This window comes from Alosa sapidissima, chromosome 5 (assembly GCF_018492685.1).
Source record: "Alosa sapidissima isolate fAloSap1 chromosome 5, fAloSap1.pri, whole genome shotgun sequence".
NCBI lineage: Eukaryota > Metazoa > Chordata > Actinopteri > Clupeiformes > Clupeidae > Alosa > Alosa sapidissima.
In genome coordinates, this window is record NC_055961.1 from 30,752,934 (window position 1) to 30,767,343 (window position 14,410).

A 14,410-nucleotide genomic window follows, 5' to 3' on the forward strand; every position below is an offset into this window, starting at 1 on the left:
AGAGATGGAGAATGATAGACAGCACATCTTGTTGTGAGTGAAAGGAAGCCCAGAGGAGTGCTTATAAAGAGCAGCATCATATGGCGAGAATCATCAGGAACACAATAACAATGACAAACTGCCTGAATATGGGATGTGAATATATGAATACAACTAAATGAATGGCCTAGCATAAGGAAAAAAGACGACTTGTGCGTTTTATCAGGAAGAGAGATTATACTGTCTAGTGCAGATGCCAGATGAGCCTCTTCCATCAGCAAATGCTTTCACACTCATAAACATACACACACACACACACACACACACACATACACACATAATTTCACAAATTCACAGAAATATATATACACACACACACACACACACACACACACACAGGCCAGCTGTGCTTCGATGATGACTCACACCTCAGCGTTGCCATGGAGATGTTGGAATTTGTCTGGGAGAGGTATGAGAGGAGACTTGCAGGAACTAAAAGCTCAATCCACAAATGTTAGCTCAGACGAGACAAAGAGTGGTAGATTTGTACTCCCTGCTCTATTTTTAGCCATAGATTGAGACTCCTTTGAAGTGTCATTTGGCTGTGGAAGACCAGATGTGTGCATGTCTGGCTGGCTCTAGTCTCACATCATTATGTGAATAGCTGCACTCTCCTGTCTTCGATCACTTAAAACACAGCTGAGATGGAGTGGCTGTCATACCAAAAGCCAGCACAGGGAGTCACTAATATTCTCCTTTTTACCTCTCTCACAGCCCCAAGCCCCCAGAAGCCCTGTGTAAACTGTCTTGTCTTTGTGATTAGGCTAAATGATGGCACCTCCGGTTGCCCCAGTGCTCATAAATGACTCCATATGAGCAAGGTTGTCCTCTGGATTTTGCGGATTTATGTTTGTGTTTGAGGCAAAAGACTGGGAAAGTACTTGTCATGTCATTACAGGTCTGTAATTGTGTTGACTACACAGAATGACAACCATAAAACCTGCGGTGTCTTGGCAAAGTAATTCACAAAGAATCGTTTAAACCATTCAGCATTTTCCATAGTTTACCGGATAAGGCTTACCTCTGGCCTTTTGGTCCTCTGGATTTTCTTTTCCAGAGTAGAATGTTCCCTTGTTGATTTAATGTATATTCATAGATTTATGGAATCAAACATGCAAGAATAATGCAGTCTGTGGAAAGATTTCATCCCTCTAAATACCCATCCTTTATACTCTTCAGGTCTCAGATGAGTTTACCTTTTGCTAACCGTATCAGCTGTCATTTCTATATAGGGGGGTGTTCTAACAACAAAATTTCACTGCAGATTTACAGCTGATGATCGGCTGTAATGGGGAATCACTGCTTCTATTACTGTACAGTAATTTCAGTGTTCTATTCATCGCCCTCCATGATCCCTATACTTCTTTTCCAAAATGAAACTTTTTTGCAAATGACACTTAACCTCTCAGCAAAGCACTTGCAATGTGTTTTTAATTCTCTCTCTCTCCCTCTCTCTCCCTAATTTCTCTCTCTCTCCCCCCCCCCCCCACATACACACTCACTCAATCGCTCACTCACTCATATTCCCCCTTGCACTCACTCCATCTCTTTCACACATGACTATGTTCTTTCATCTCTGATTTCCCCCTCTTTTTCCAAACCCCATCCTCTGCCCCAGGAGAGTCTCTCACATCTACTCACTGGAGCGTGACTCCGCTTGAAGGGCTCGCTTTCTCTCCAGCAGCCATCGGTGCAGTGTCCACAAAGCAGACACAGAGGCTCACGTGTGACGTGATGGAGGAAAACAAAGTTCAGGGCTGCATGGGCTGTCTTGTGCGTCCCTGAGGGGATTCCTGCCTTTATGCCTTCTGCATCCTCCTCCCACATCACATCTGAGCTGAGATTTCCCTGGGATTCAGAAAAACAAAGGGGCATACATCATTCATCATATCAGGTCTAGAAAAAGTACTCACACATGACCAACTTGTTTGACAAAAGCTAAAAAATGACTACAGAATGGGACAAGAGCTGATGATAATAGCAGATTAAGAAACATTACGCAAATGGGATGAGCATTGCCACTATAATTTCTTTCCTGATAGTTGATATGCAGAAAGTGAAACATCCTCTAGAGGAAAGGCATGACATGAAACCAAACATAGTCATGGCAACATGAAAGAGCCTGAGATGTTGAAGGAGTTCTTGCATCTATGTATTTGGTTGTGTGTGTGTGTGTGTGTGTGTGTGTGTGTGTGTGTGTGTGTGTGTGTGTGCGCGTGCGTGCGCGCGCGCGCGCACATTATCCACAGAGCATCAGCACATGCCTTTGTGGTAGCCAGCACGCCTTCCTCCCTGGCCCCGTGCATTTGGCAAAGGAGGGAGATGCAGTTGCCATGACGACGGCGCTGTGTATTCAGGGGAGCTGTTGAGCGCAGGGATTGGAGGAGAGGCGGGAGAGCGGGCGGGCAGAACACTGTAGCAAACCTGTCACCCACCATCTACCCCTCACATCCTGTCTGCAGATCAGGAAAGTGATAGAGAGGCGCTCACTCTACTCTTCCTCCGGCCATCCCTCTGCACATTTCTCTCTGCACAGCAAAAGCATTCTTTTAGAAAAGCACACTCACACATCACAAAGCAAAGGACAATCAGACAAATAAACAGAGCCGCCATCCATCTCTGCGATCTAGCATGGCTACCATCACCTGTACCCGATTTACGGAGGAATATCAGCTCTTTGAGGAACTTGGAAAGTAAGTCGTCACATTTATACATTTGTTTGTGCTTATTTTAAACAAATAACTGGAGTGAATGAATGAGTATGAGTAAACTCTACTATACTATAAAGTATGTCAAATATACTGTTTTAAGAGATGTGGAACTGTTTGAAAGATGGTAAGATAAGTGAACAGTGTGCTCAAATTAAGTTGACAAAAACTGGAAGCGAGACATGAAAGCTTAATTGTATGTTAAGCAGATGATTAGTTTTGATTAGATTTGATTAGGGATTTGCGCTGATTGAATGATGGTGAAACTCTAATGATAAATATTTGATATTTTATTTATTTTCCCTCTTTCTTTCTATTTTGCCATGGTTTTATGCATAGACACTGACAAGTGTTAAGGGGGACAAAATCATTGAAATACTCTGTTGTAGTATGGGCAATAATTACATATTAATTATTGAACTCAAGAGTTTATTACATTGTCAGATAATTAATCATACACACATTTTAATAAGTAAAGTGCAGAGAAATGAACAGTATCAGGATTGAGGAGAATTTATTACTTAAAACAAACAAAAGTGGCCGCTGCAGCTCTGAAACACTCGTAATGAAGAGATGAGCCACTGTGAGCAGAGAATGTACTTTTCTGAGTGCTTTTCACACCTACGGAGAGAGAGAGGGTCCACAGACCCCACAGCCCACCTGCCCACATCTATACTCCCACTCACAGCATGTCTCATACAACACACACACACACGCACACGCACACACACACACACACACAAACACACACACACACACACACACGCACACACACACACACACAGACACACTCACAGACACTGACACACACACTAACCGTTGAGTAGAAGCTGCCCAAGCCAAGTTCAATCATTTTATTTGAAGGCAGATATCCAGCAGCTCACAGACGCAATACAATATATTACTTTGCTGCGTGTGTGTGTTTTTTTTATGTGTCATTGCATCACTGAGAACAATCACACACTTCAGGCCCACTAATTCACATTCACACTAAGGGTTACACAGTAGAGGACCCCTCTCCCTACCCCTACATAATAATCCAGTGGCCACGCTTTTAGTGTGTGCTGACAGACATGAGTGGCAACTAACATTAGTCAGGCAGCCTTCCTCTGATTGGGATAGATTATATAACCAACAATCTGCTCTTGTGTCAGCTTGCCATTCACGAAAGAAAAGTGAGCTGTGTAACTTAATAACAGTGATCTGTTGGAGCCTGGGGAATGTGATGAAGAACTACAGCCAGGGTCAGGACGGTGCTTAATTAAGTTAGACAAAAATTATGCTGCAAATGTACTGCAACCCAGCAAGTATTCGAATAAACTGGCTTCATTTACATAGGCCTAGTCACAGAGACGATACAATAATTCGATTTTTAAATAAAAACCTTTGTCTTACGTAAACATGTTGCCAATATCTGGCATTCCAACCACCAGTTCTCAATATGCTTGTAAGTTGTGTGTCTTAACTACACTGTCAATCATAGGTAGAGAAGCTGCTCATTATTTACTTTAATAGTTTTAAACAATCAAATTAGTCTATATCTGCACTCTGATCATGTTTGGATGACATTTTAGACTTTTGTCTTTTTAAACAACCTATCTTCTTTTCTTACAACTTGTTGATCCTAGCAGTGTTAGTAATGTCATTTAACACCATGCTCAACTGTTTCCCAGGGGAGCGTTTTCAGTGGTGCGCAGATGTGTAAAAGTCCTCATAGGGCAGGAGTATGCTGCCAAGATCATCAACACCAAGAAGCTTTCTGCCAGGGGTAAGTGCAAGCCCTGTCGTACTGTCTTAAATGCACTGTGTTCCACTTCCAACAGGCTGTTGAGGCATCACACTACTGCCAGAGCACTTCATTATGCTACATGCATTAGCATTCAGCTATGCATTGCTCTATTGAAGGTTTAGTGTTCCAGACTACAGTTTAATGTGCGTTCCAGGGCTCTTGGGTGGAGTGTGGCCTACTAAAACAGAGAGGTCATAAGATTAGTGCTTATGTTTCTTTTAGAAAACATTTCCTCCAAAAAATACAGTAATAGTACAGGAGAATCAAATCAAATATGCAAACTAACATGTCATCGTGCTATCAATGGATGATATCCAATCAAAGTCTCTGGGCCACTAGGAAATATGGACTCCTGTTAAGGCTCTTTGGCTACTTTCGTCATTGCAAGAGCTTTCATATAACAGAGCAGATGAAACATATACTGTATACCAGAAGTGTGGGAGGACTTTAAAAGCATTTTGGCACCTTTTACCGCCCACACTCAGTGTATAGAGACACATCACTTTGTAGTCAACCTTGAGGTTTGACTCGGTAAAAGGATAGGCCCTTTCACACTGGCGAAATCGCCGCGATTTTATGTACCAGAATCGCGGAATGACTGTCCCTTTCACATAGACCGAGGCGGATTTACTACGAAGCCCCCCTAGACATTTTGCCGAGTTTTTTGTTCCGGGCACCAGTGTGAATGGGTCAAGGCGGAAAGGGGAATCTGGGCGGGCATTTCGATGCTATGTCCAGCCCACCACAGGAGATTGCAAAAAATCTAACTGATCAAAAGCAATAGCAATAGCAGAGACAGCACATTATGTCAATCTATAAATTCACAAAGTCTCCAGTCATTCAATGCCTGCTAGAGTTGACTGTAGCTTGGAATGCAATCAGTTGCCATAATAGGCTATCCTAAAACACTCTACACGCCTGTTAAACACTCTACATGTCTGTTACAGAACACGGTAGCCTATGTAGATAATTATTCTGACCCTAAGGAACATTGAGCCTTCTGAACATGACTCATGCAACCCTATAGATTCTGCAGCAGTCTGCCTGCACATTGGAATACCAATGCCCAACAAGGGAAACAAGCATTACTACACAACCATAAGAAAACAACCTTGGGGTCACCACCAAAGCACAGAAAATGAAGGAGAGGGATGCGAGCAGAACAGTGTGAATCCACCCACACACATCTGAAGTTACGTCATTACTGATTGTGCTAAAGCTCCATTCTCCAATCTCCATTCACGCCAGGCTTGCTTTCGAAATTATGTTTTCTCAACAAAGTTTGGGCAGAGCCCATAAGGTTGATTGACAGTGATCACTCACCCCACCCTTGTTTGAGGGAGATTTAAACCCTCCTTACCTGCCAGATTTGACAGATTGTTCCTGAGACATTGGGCTCTATATTGGCGATCTAAAGTGCATGGTCAGTGGCGAAAAACTTTATTTAGGGGTGTGTCCAGTCCACATTCGGAGTGGTTTTGTTATCAAATGTTGCTTGGTGCAAAAAGGTTGTTTTTATGTTTCTTAATCAGTCATGGGTATGTTTTGGGCATAATATCCTTTAAACCAATGAGAATGAGTCATTCCCTTTAACAGCAAGCAGCGCAACTTCAAACAACGCATCGGTATTTTGATAGTCAGCGGTGCATTTGAAGGAATCTGCAGGTATTCCACTAAACCATGCTTAACTAAAACCTAGCAGAGTATAGCCTACACGCATCTGCACTCGTTTGAACTCATTGGCAAAGTGAAATTAACTTCACCGTGGTCTCATAGTCAACAACAAAACAGTTCTACACAATTAATTACTTTTATTGACTGACAAGGGGTTACCATCGAAAACATAGCCTGAAAAAAGCAACACTTACCCCAGTAATGTTCGAATGACTGAATAAAAATCCTAAGGCTATTTATCCTGCAGAGAAGTTGTTTCGGCCTGCTTGCTAAGGGCTGCTTACATCTGTGACAGTGTCTTCAACTGTGCTTTAGATGTGCCTTTCGCTATAGGCCAGGTTTTTCTTGGTCAGTGGGGTAATGTTTTTTAGAGGGTGTAAGATAGCGATTTTTGGATCATGCGCCAGACCACATCTTCTGCCACACCCCTGGGCGCAAGGCTTAAAGGAACCATATGTAAGATTGTGGCCATAACTGGTACTGCAATCACTTTCAAATTACTGTAGAGCGGTGTATGCCCTCCCACTCCCCCCTCGAGGTTGCCAACCGAAACATGCCGAAACACTACTGACTTTGTGATTAGTAGATAGGTGGAGGGTGGCGCATCAGGCCAAAACACAACATGACATGACAAAACACAACATCAACATCAGTTGAGGGCTGCAACTTCACTTTTTAAATGACAATATCCTGGCCGGACTACTGTTGTCAGTGATATAAGTATTTGAAATTAACATGATTTCTTAATGTCTATTGACATATCAGGGCCATTTTATCATTTAATGGAAATACATTTCTTACATATGGTTCCTTTAATAAAAGTGAAGCGCATGGCGAAAAATTTCAGCGTAAGAAAGGAACAAGCTTTGCACCGCGTTTTTTATTGTCAAAATAGAGCCCATTGCTTACAGGTATTGAGTGTAGCTCTTACCATGTGTCTAATAGCGAATAATTAATAACTAATTTAGCCCAATTATGCACCCACCTAATAGGCTATGTGCTTGCTAATGTTTAACATACCAAGTATGCATTAAGTCTGACTACACATGGGGGCGCTGTGGCGCAGCAGGGGACCCAGGTTCGAGTCCTACCTGCGGTCATGACCCGATCCCACCCCATCTCTCACACTCCCACTCGCTTCCTGTCTGTCTTCACTGTCCTGTCCAAATAAAGGCAAAAAGCCCAAAAATATACTTAAAAAAAAGGTCTGATTACCCCCCCCCCCCCCCTCACACTCACACACACGCACACACACACACACCAGCTCAGACATCTACTGGGCCGAGTCCCTTCTTGTGGATTAAAAATGCTAATGAGTGAGCGCATCGGAGGAGCATTTGAAAATGAGCCATTGTAATTATGTAATCTGGATGTCTAAGCCTCTCTGGGATCCCAAACGCTGTCTTAAATGAACTTAAAAAACATTCTGTTTGGACCTAATGACTACGATTTCATTTAGGTTCCATTCCAGCAACCGTCTCCACTCTCCTTTGGAAGCAAGCAAATCAGATGCATGCAGAGTATCCTCGTGAAATGTACCAGAGTAGTCAGAATGGTGATTTGGCTGTTAGGGATGCAGTTGGCTGACAAGTGGTATTGGCTGGCAAAACATGGAAATGGCAGAATGGTGAAATGGCAGAATTAGTCATTACATTTTCAGTATTTTCTTTTCTATCATGTGTTTTGTTGTTTTTGGAGAGAGGACGGGTGTTGTTGACTCATTATGTGTCATATTGAAGACTTTAGGAGGAAGTCAACCTTAATAAGGAACACCAGGACTTCCAAAACCAGTGGCATATCACTAGTTCTTGGTTGTTGTTAATACATTATGGAACATTTTCTGGTCAACACACTCTGTACCCCCATCTTTCATGTAAGGCTCCTTAATATGGCCATAATTAATTAAATGACTAGATGCATTAAGAATTCACATGTTCCAGAACAGCTGGTCTTTTAGTGATAAGGTCTGAGACATCCGCTTTACACTTTAAAGCTGAAGTAGGCTTCGTATAGTGCATTGAAGGGAAGCTAGGGTGCAGTGTGACTCAAAGAGGTGTTTACTCAGAAAGGCGAGGAGTCTAGAACAGGCCTGAAGGTTCTGGAGACGCAGGTCCTCCCACTCTGTTCTCACATGAAGAGCCTGTATGGGGCGGTGGCCACGCAGTGATGGAGAACGTCTCGGGATCCAGGACACTCAGGGCTGAAGTGTCTTTGGAGAGGTTTGCGTGGGTAAGCTGAAGCTTACTCACCTTCGGGAAAAAAGTATGGGTGAAAACAAGGGCCAGTGCACTGCGCAAACACAACGACCAGTTTGGTGGTGAAGTAAAAAGACAGGTGACTAAAATGATCTGAGGCTGGGTTTAGACAATGGGAGAGCATTGAGTTGGAAAGGCAAGGTGTAGGCACATAGAGGACTGAGTGGAGTTATGGACAACTGACCACTAAGCTGGTATAGAGTGACACAGAGTTAGAGTTGTAGTCTACTCCTCAGCAAAGATGAGACGAACATGACACATAAACTTGGGTAGTAGTGTTTTATGTTGCCATATTTTGTACGGTTTCTCTTCATATAATGTTTGCTGACTGTTGGCCATTTAAATAGCAGTGCAGACCCAGTGGGTGTCCTTGAGGCACACATTTTCTGTTTCTGCTATCTATCTATGTCACAGTGCATTTTTGTCATGTATTTTATGAACAACAAACAACATTTATGCAGCATTTCTATGTATTTTGCACAAAGTGATGCCTTGTAATTGATATAAGATAAGGGACACATAATCGATTTCCAAATGAGCAATCTGGTTGTTTTGCGCTTTGTGAACTGCATGATGTTTTGCTGTTCTGTAGACTCCTGGTTCCTGTTCTTGGCCTATTTGATGACTGATTTTGTTTGGTATTCTGTGAGTGTGTGTTTGTGTTTGTGTGTGTGAAGTCATGTCAGAAGGCACTGGGGTGGCGGTGTGTGTGAGACGAGTCTCAGACGGCACCCTACTGTGCTGTGAATGACAGTGAGAGGCCAAAAATTCGGCCTGTCTGCTGGGGTTTTTGTCCTGGCAGATGATACCTTTTCGTGTGTGTGTGTGTGTGTGTGTGTGTGTGTGTGTGTGTGTGTGTGTGTGTGTGTGTGTGTGTGTGTGTGTGTGTGTGTGTGTGTATATATGTGTGAATGTGAGTGTTTAAGATTTGTGTACATATCTAAACTGTACAAGCTTATTAGGTTGTTTTTCAGTTATACAAACTCAATTTGGCACTATAGCATGAATACAATGTTTTGGATCATGATAATGGTTTGTGTGAACTGAGTGGAAGGATTGCCTCAGACAATCTTGAGACATAATCTGCAGAAAACAGCACTCTGCATTGATCCTGTAGTCTCATCCCATAGATGTATTTTATTCTGAGTATACTTTACTAAGTATACTTTACTTATATAGTAACGTATTAAAGTAGACCTTTTGTGATGAACTTGGCATACAAATCTCACTTTTTTTATTGGATGAAAATATTGGATTTTCATTTGTCTAGTAGCTGGTATAGTATTATTAAAGAAGGCTCTCTCAGTTCCGGCTTCAAAGGCTCATATTCTCCTTTTCATTTTACAATGAATACCTCACATCTCAATATTTAATGAGATATCTCAAGAGCACAAGGCTACTGTAGAAGTTATTTTAAAATATTGTATTACCGGTACTCATTTTTGTATTTAGAAAGCATTTGCTGTTTAAGTAGGACGGCTACTTCATTGCTAATTAAACATGCTTGAAGATTCCATAAGCTTTTTAACAGATGAATTATTTTAATCAAGGAGAACATTATCATCACCCTATCTCAGATGGATCTTCCTTGCCTCCTCGATGGGATGCAAATAGAGGCAAAGTGGTGGTCTTGCCCACTTTTGCCTTGAGTTTGAAGTTATTGTTTTTTCCTAGTTGATTCCCAGTATTCCTCCAGTTGGACTTTATTCAAGGCTGAAACCTGATATATTTCATGTTTCATATTTTGTTATTCTTTTCCGACCCTCTGAGAATGCCCCCCCCCCCCCCATCCCCTTATATCTTATAATTCTATTCCTGTTCTGCACGGTTGCCTAGCAACACCATTCTCAAAGTTCGCCACATGTCTTTGCTTAAATGCGTTTTACACTGTGAACAAAGTACAGTGTGAAGAAATGGATGGACTGCAGATTGTATAACACATTAAATGCTGATATGACAGTTGAAAGAATTAAAAGGGGGGCTGGGAGGAGGGTCTAGTCCACCAGATATCATCTCCATCTCCATCTCATCTCTGCTAATGGTGGTGTTGCCCGCGCCAAACAGTGCCCAGAGGACATGGGAGAAAAATAAGACCTCACCACAACTGCATATTAAATATAATTTCACTGATAAATAATACAGAGTTCCTTTGGACGCTAGCCTCATTTGGCTGCAGTCCCCCACCCCCTTTAATGTGGGCCTGTTTGTCTTCGAACTGTTTGGCCACCTGCAAGTTTATCAGGAAATTTCTCCTCTGGCTGATTTCAGGGAGCTTGTTAGAAGTGAACTCTGAGACGGTCTGAGGGAAGAGTGTAAATGAGGGAGAGTGGCAGCTGCAGCTGCTGGTGGTGATGGTGGCTTGGGCATTGTTTACCGCCTTGCCTACCCCCTTGCTCTCATTACAGGCCTCCATAGTGTTAGGATGAGTGATCTCCAGGCCTGGGGAAACTTCTTAATCAGCTCTCTGGCCCGTGGCTGTGCTCTCCCCCATTAGCTCTGATTATCATCCCCCCTTCAGTAGCACCATCATAATTACAGTAGGTAATGTACTGAACTCCCAGACCAGATCTCACAGGGCTGGATGCCACAAACATCACAGAGGCAATCATTTGATTCAGGACCCACTGTAGGTCGTGTCTTGGTGATTAGTGGTGCAATGTTTTTGTAACATTAGAGGGAATGCTTAATGCTGTTGATTGGAGTGTATGGAAGGTATGATGCAGAATAAAAGCATTAGAGAATAAGGTTAAAATCACTATGCTGATGCCCAGTATACACTTGTGTGTTGGATTTTTTCGTTTTTGCTATTACCATTACTCTTTTGTACAGTATGCCACAGACATGGTCATGTCATGGGTCAGTTCCTAGAGAATAAGTGTATGGATTGATGTATCGACTCAATATCTTTGGATTTCATTGAACTCTTTTTTCCCCCATTTCAGATCATCAGAAGTTGGATCGAGAGGCCAGGATCTGCCGGTTATTGAAACACCCCAATATAGGTATGGTCCTACAGAGATGAGAGGTGCAGCTCATATACTCCTATAACCCACTTCACTGTGTGTCCTTTCTCATAAGTCTAGAAAGTCTCTGTTAAACTAGTATGCATTTGTGCACATGCTGTTAATTTTACAGTAATGTCCATTGTTGTGAATGCATACCAAAATGAGCTTTAATGTATGCTCAAATAACTTTAGGGAATTGTAGTATCCTTTTAAGACATCTGTCAGAGTTGTACTTAGCATGAACTTCCTCTCATGAAAGATTACCTATGAAGAAAAGAGCGATAACCATTCTTTACGACAGAAATAGATTCAACTTAAGTTGGAAATCCTTTGGTTCTCTGTAGACCTAGCCTATTAGACGCAGAATGCATGTATTCTTAAGCACTTTAAATGCTACAGTTAAAGCTATATTATTGACCCATGATGCTTTTAATTGGGTTGGTTAATTGTACATAATCTGAAAGCATAGGCCTACATCCTATTAATTTCAGAAAAGGCTTTGAGGTCTATGAAATCTCAACCTATGAAGAGCATTAAGGCTTAGAAGGGGTGTGTGGGAGTGTATGGAGTCTTAAGTAAACGCTGGATGTCATAAGGAGTTCGCTCGTGGAACGGGGTGTGTGATATACTGATTAACAGGCTACGGGGCACTTTTCTTAGCCCACTGCCACTTTAATAATGCAGATCCCTCTGTGGCACAGACAAGATGGTTGCATTATTAATCGGAGAAATTCACACTCTTTTCTTGGAGAAGAGAAACCTGTCTCGGCTGATCTTTGCCAAAACAAGCTAGCATTACATGAGAGTGTTGGAAAAGGTTGAGAAAAGACAGTTGAGAGAAATAATCTGAGATCAGTTCACAATTGTTCACGACAAGTGAAGAGTGAGGGGGAAAAAGGGCTCCCCTGTCAAGGGCTCCCCTGTTAATAGTAATATATCATGTTCAGCTTATACCAGATGGATCTGAGGCACTCTTGCCATAGGTCTGTTTTCCAATCTATACATTTCGAGGTCACAGGGGAGAGGATGCTTCCTTCAGAGGTGTAGTACAGTGGTTTGCAATACCAGTGTCTGTCCCAAAAAGTCCACTAGCCTTCTTTAGTGACCAGATATGATGCAAACGGCTAATATTTGCAGCATCCTCCTCCACCATCTTTATGTCGACAAGAGTCCGCTTTTATCCTGGCACTAATGCAGTGATTATCAAACTTTTTCTTTCATTACCCACTTTGATCAAGGGGGCATTCTCGAGCCCCACCTGTCCCTCATCGCTCTAAGAAAGTGGTAGGTCAAGCTTAAAATTGTCAAATTTATTGAAATAATGACAAGTTCTAAATATATCCTTATCAACAGAGTTAAAATCAGCTAGTGCTGCAGATATAATAATAAATAAATACATAACACACATATTTCTGTTTTCCAGCAACATATTAGGAAGCATAGGCCATTTTACAGCATTGTAGGCTATACAATAGGCTATATCAATGAAATACCAACATACTGCATTAAATGGATCCATAATCCAGTCATACTGAGCACTGTGCTGGTTGGGAAATATTTTTGAAATAAACTTTGCAGGGATGTGATGTAGGCCTACTGTTTAATACATGGGATCACAAGAGTGGCTCCCAATCAGACGTTTCAGCGATTTCGCTCAGAAATCTCAAAGGCAAAATACTGTCGCGATCGAGGCGCCTGTCCCATACTCAAGTTTTTTTGGTGAATGCAGTAGGCCTAATCTTATTTGCTAGGTGAGGTAGGTGCTTGTCTTTGCCTTGTAACTGGACATTTAACTCAAATGTATCGCTAAGATATATCAAATATATCGCTAAGATAGGCCAGCTTCGTCAAGAAATGTTCATTAGTGAACGTGCTTGCAGCTTTCAAACATGCGCTCTTCCTCCAAGAAGCCAACTCCCAAGAAGAGGCGACTCGGAGCTCAAACACGCCCGACAGCACTTTACCTCGGGAAAGCCACCTTGCCTCGCTGTGAAACAGTACAGCCTTTTGGTCAGCTACCATCTCTTCGCAAAGTGCGGAGAATAGACGCGCTTTTAAGGGCCGGGTTTTGATGAAATTCACCACTCTCACAACAACGTTCAAAATCTCATGTAGGCTTGGTCGGGACTAACTACACTGTAAGCTGCCTTGACACGAGCGCTTCCCTGTGAATAACACAGTGCGTCCATTGCGCATCGGGTGCTACCTGGGCCCAGGCTACAGATAAAAAAATAAATAAAAAAACACGTCACGTTTTTCACGTCAGTTCGTGCCCCACCTGGCATGTCTCCGCGACCCAGTAGTGGGTCGCGACCCTCAGTTTGAGAAACGCTGCACTAATGGAATCACACAGGCTCACACACAGGTCACTCCTCTGCAAATTGACTAACACAAAAAGTTTGTCTTATTAACTAATAGAGACAGTAAGGCATCAATAGGATGTCTCTTGTTTACAGTGTCTCTGATTTAAAGAATGACAAGCTACTGTTAAAAAGGACAAACCCAGGGTAGGGTCATTAGTCTGGGGTCCTTGTGTCTAAACTGTTATGTAATTGTGCAGATCTGCATTTGGCGAGAGAGGGAATGTGTGTGTGCTGACTTCATTTGTTTATTGGCACATTCTGTCAAAAGCGGTCTCTCTCAGTGGCAACTGATGGTATTTAATTGTCGAGTAGCCAGCGCCCACCCACGCCCGTCCAGGAGATGTGAACCAACATGTCGGATGAGCTGGCCCGTGTTCCTGCTGGACCAGGTGCAAGGTGCCAGAGGCACGGTGCCAGTTTTTATGTGGTTCATTTGGAGAACAGCATGTCAATGAGGTTGGCACCCGGCAGTCTGTGATCAAAGCGAAAGCCCTACATTCCCCATCACCATGCTTTGATTTGCTAGCTAAAAATGACACAGTTTTGTTCCTCTCAAGACATCCAGATAAAGGATTTC

The 14,410-nt window shown here is 42.5% G+C and overlaps 1 protein-coding gene across 4 annotated transcripts in view; it reads left to right on the plus strand.

The window, feature by feature from the left end:
• The first annotated feature begins 2,473 nt into the window (after positions 1 to 2,473).
• Positions 2,474 to 14,410, plus strand: part of camk2a (calcium/calmodulin-dependent protein kinase II alpha) — a 38,820-nt gene continuing 26,883 nt past the window's right edge. For all 4 annotated transcript variants that reach the window (XM_042092366.1, XM_042092365.1, XM_042092368.1 and 1 more), the window contains exons 1-3: positions 2,474 to 2,732; positions 4,421 to 4,515; positions 11,408 to 11,467. In XM_042092366.1, coding sequence (XP_041948300.1) covers positions 2,671 to 2,732; positions 4,421 to 4,515; positions 11,408 to 11,467 — 217 coding nt within the window. In that variant the 5' untranslated portion in view covers positions 2,474 to 2,670. The remainder of the gene's footprint in view (positions 2,733 to 4,420; positions 4,516 to 11,407; positions 11,468 to 14,410) is intronic.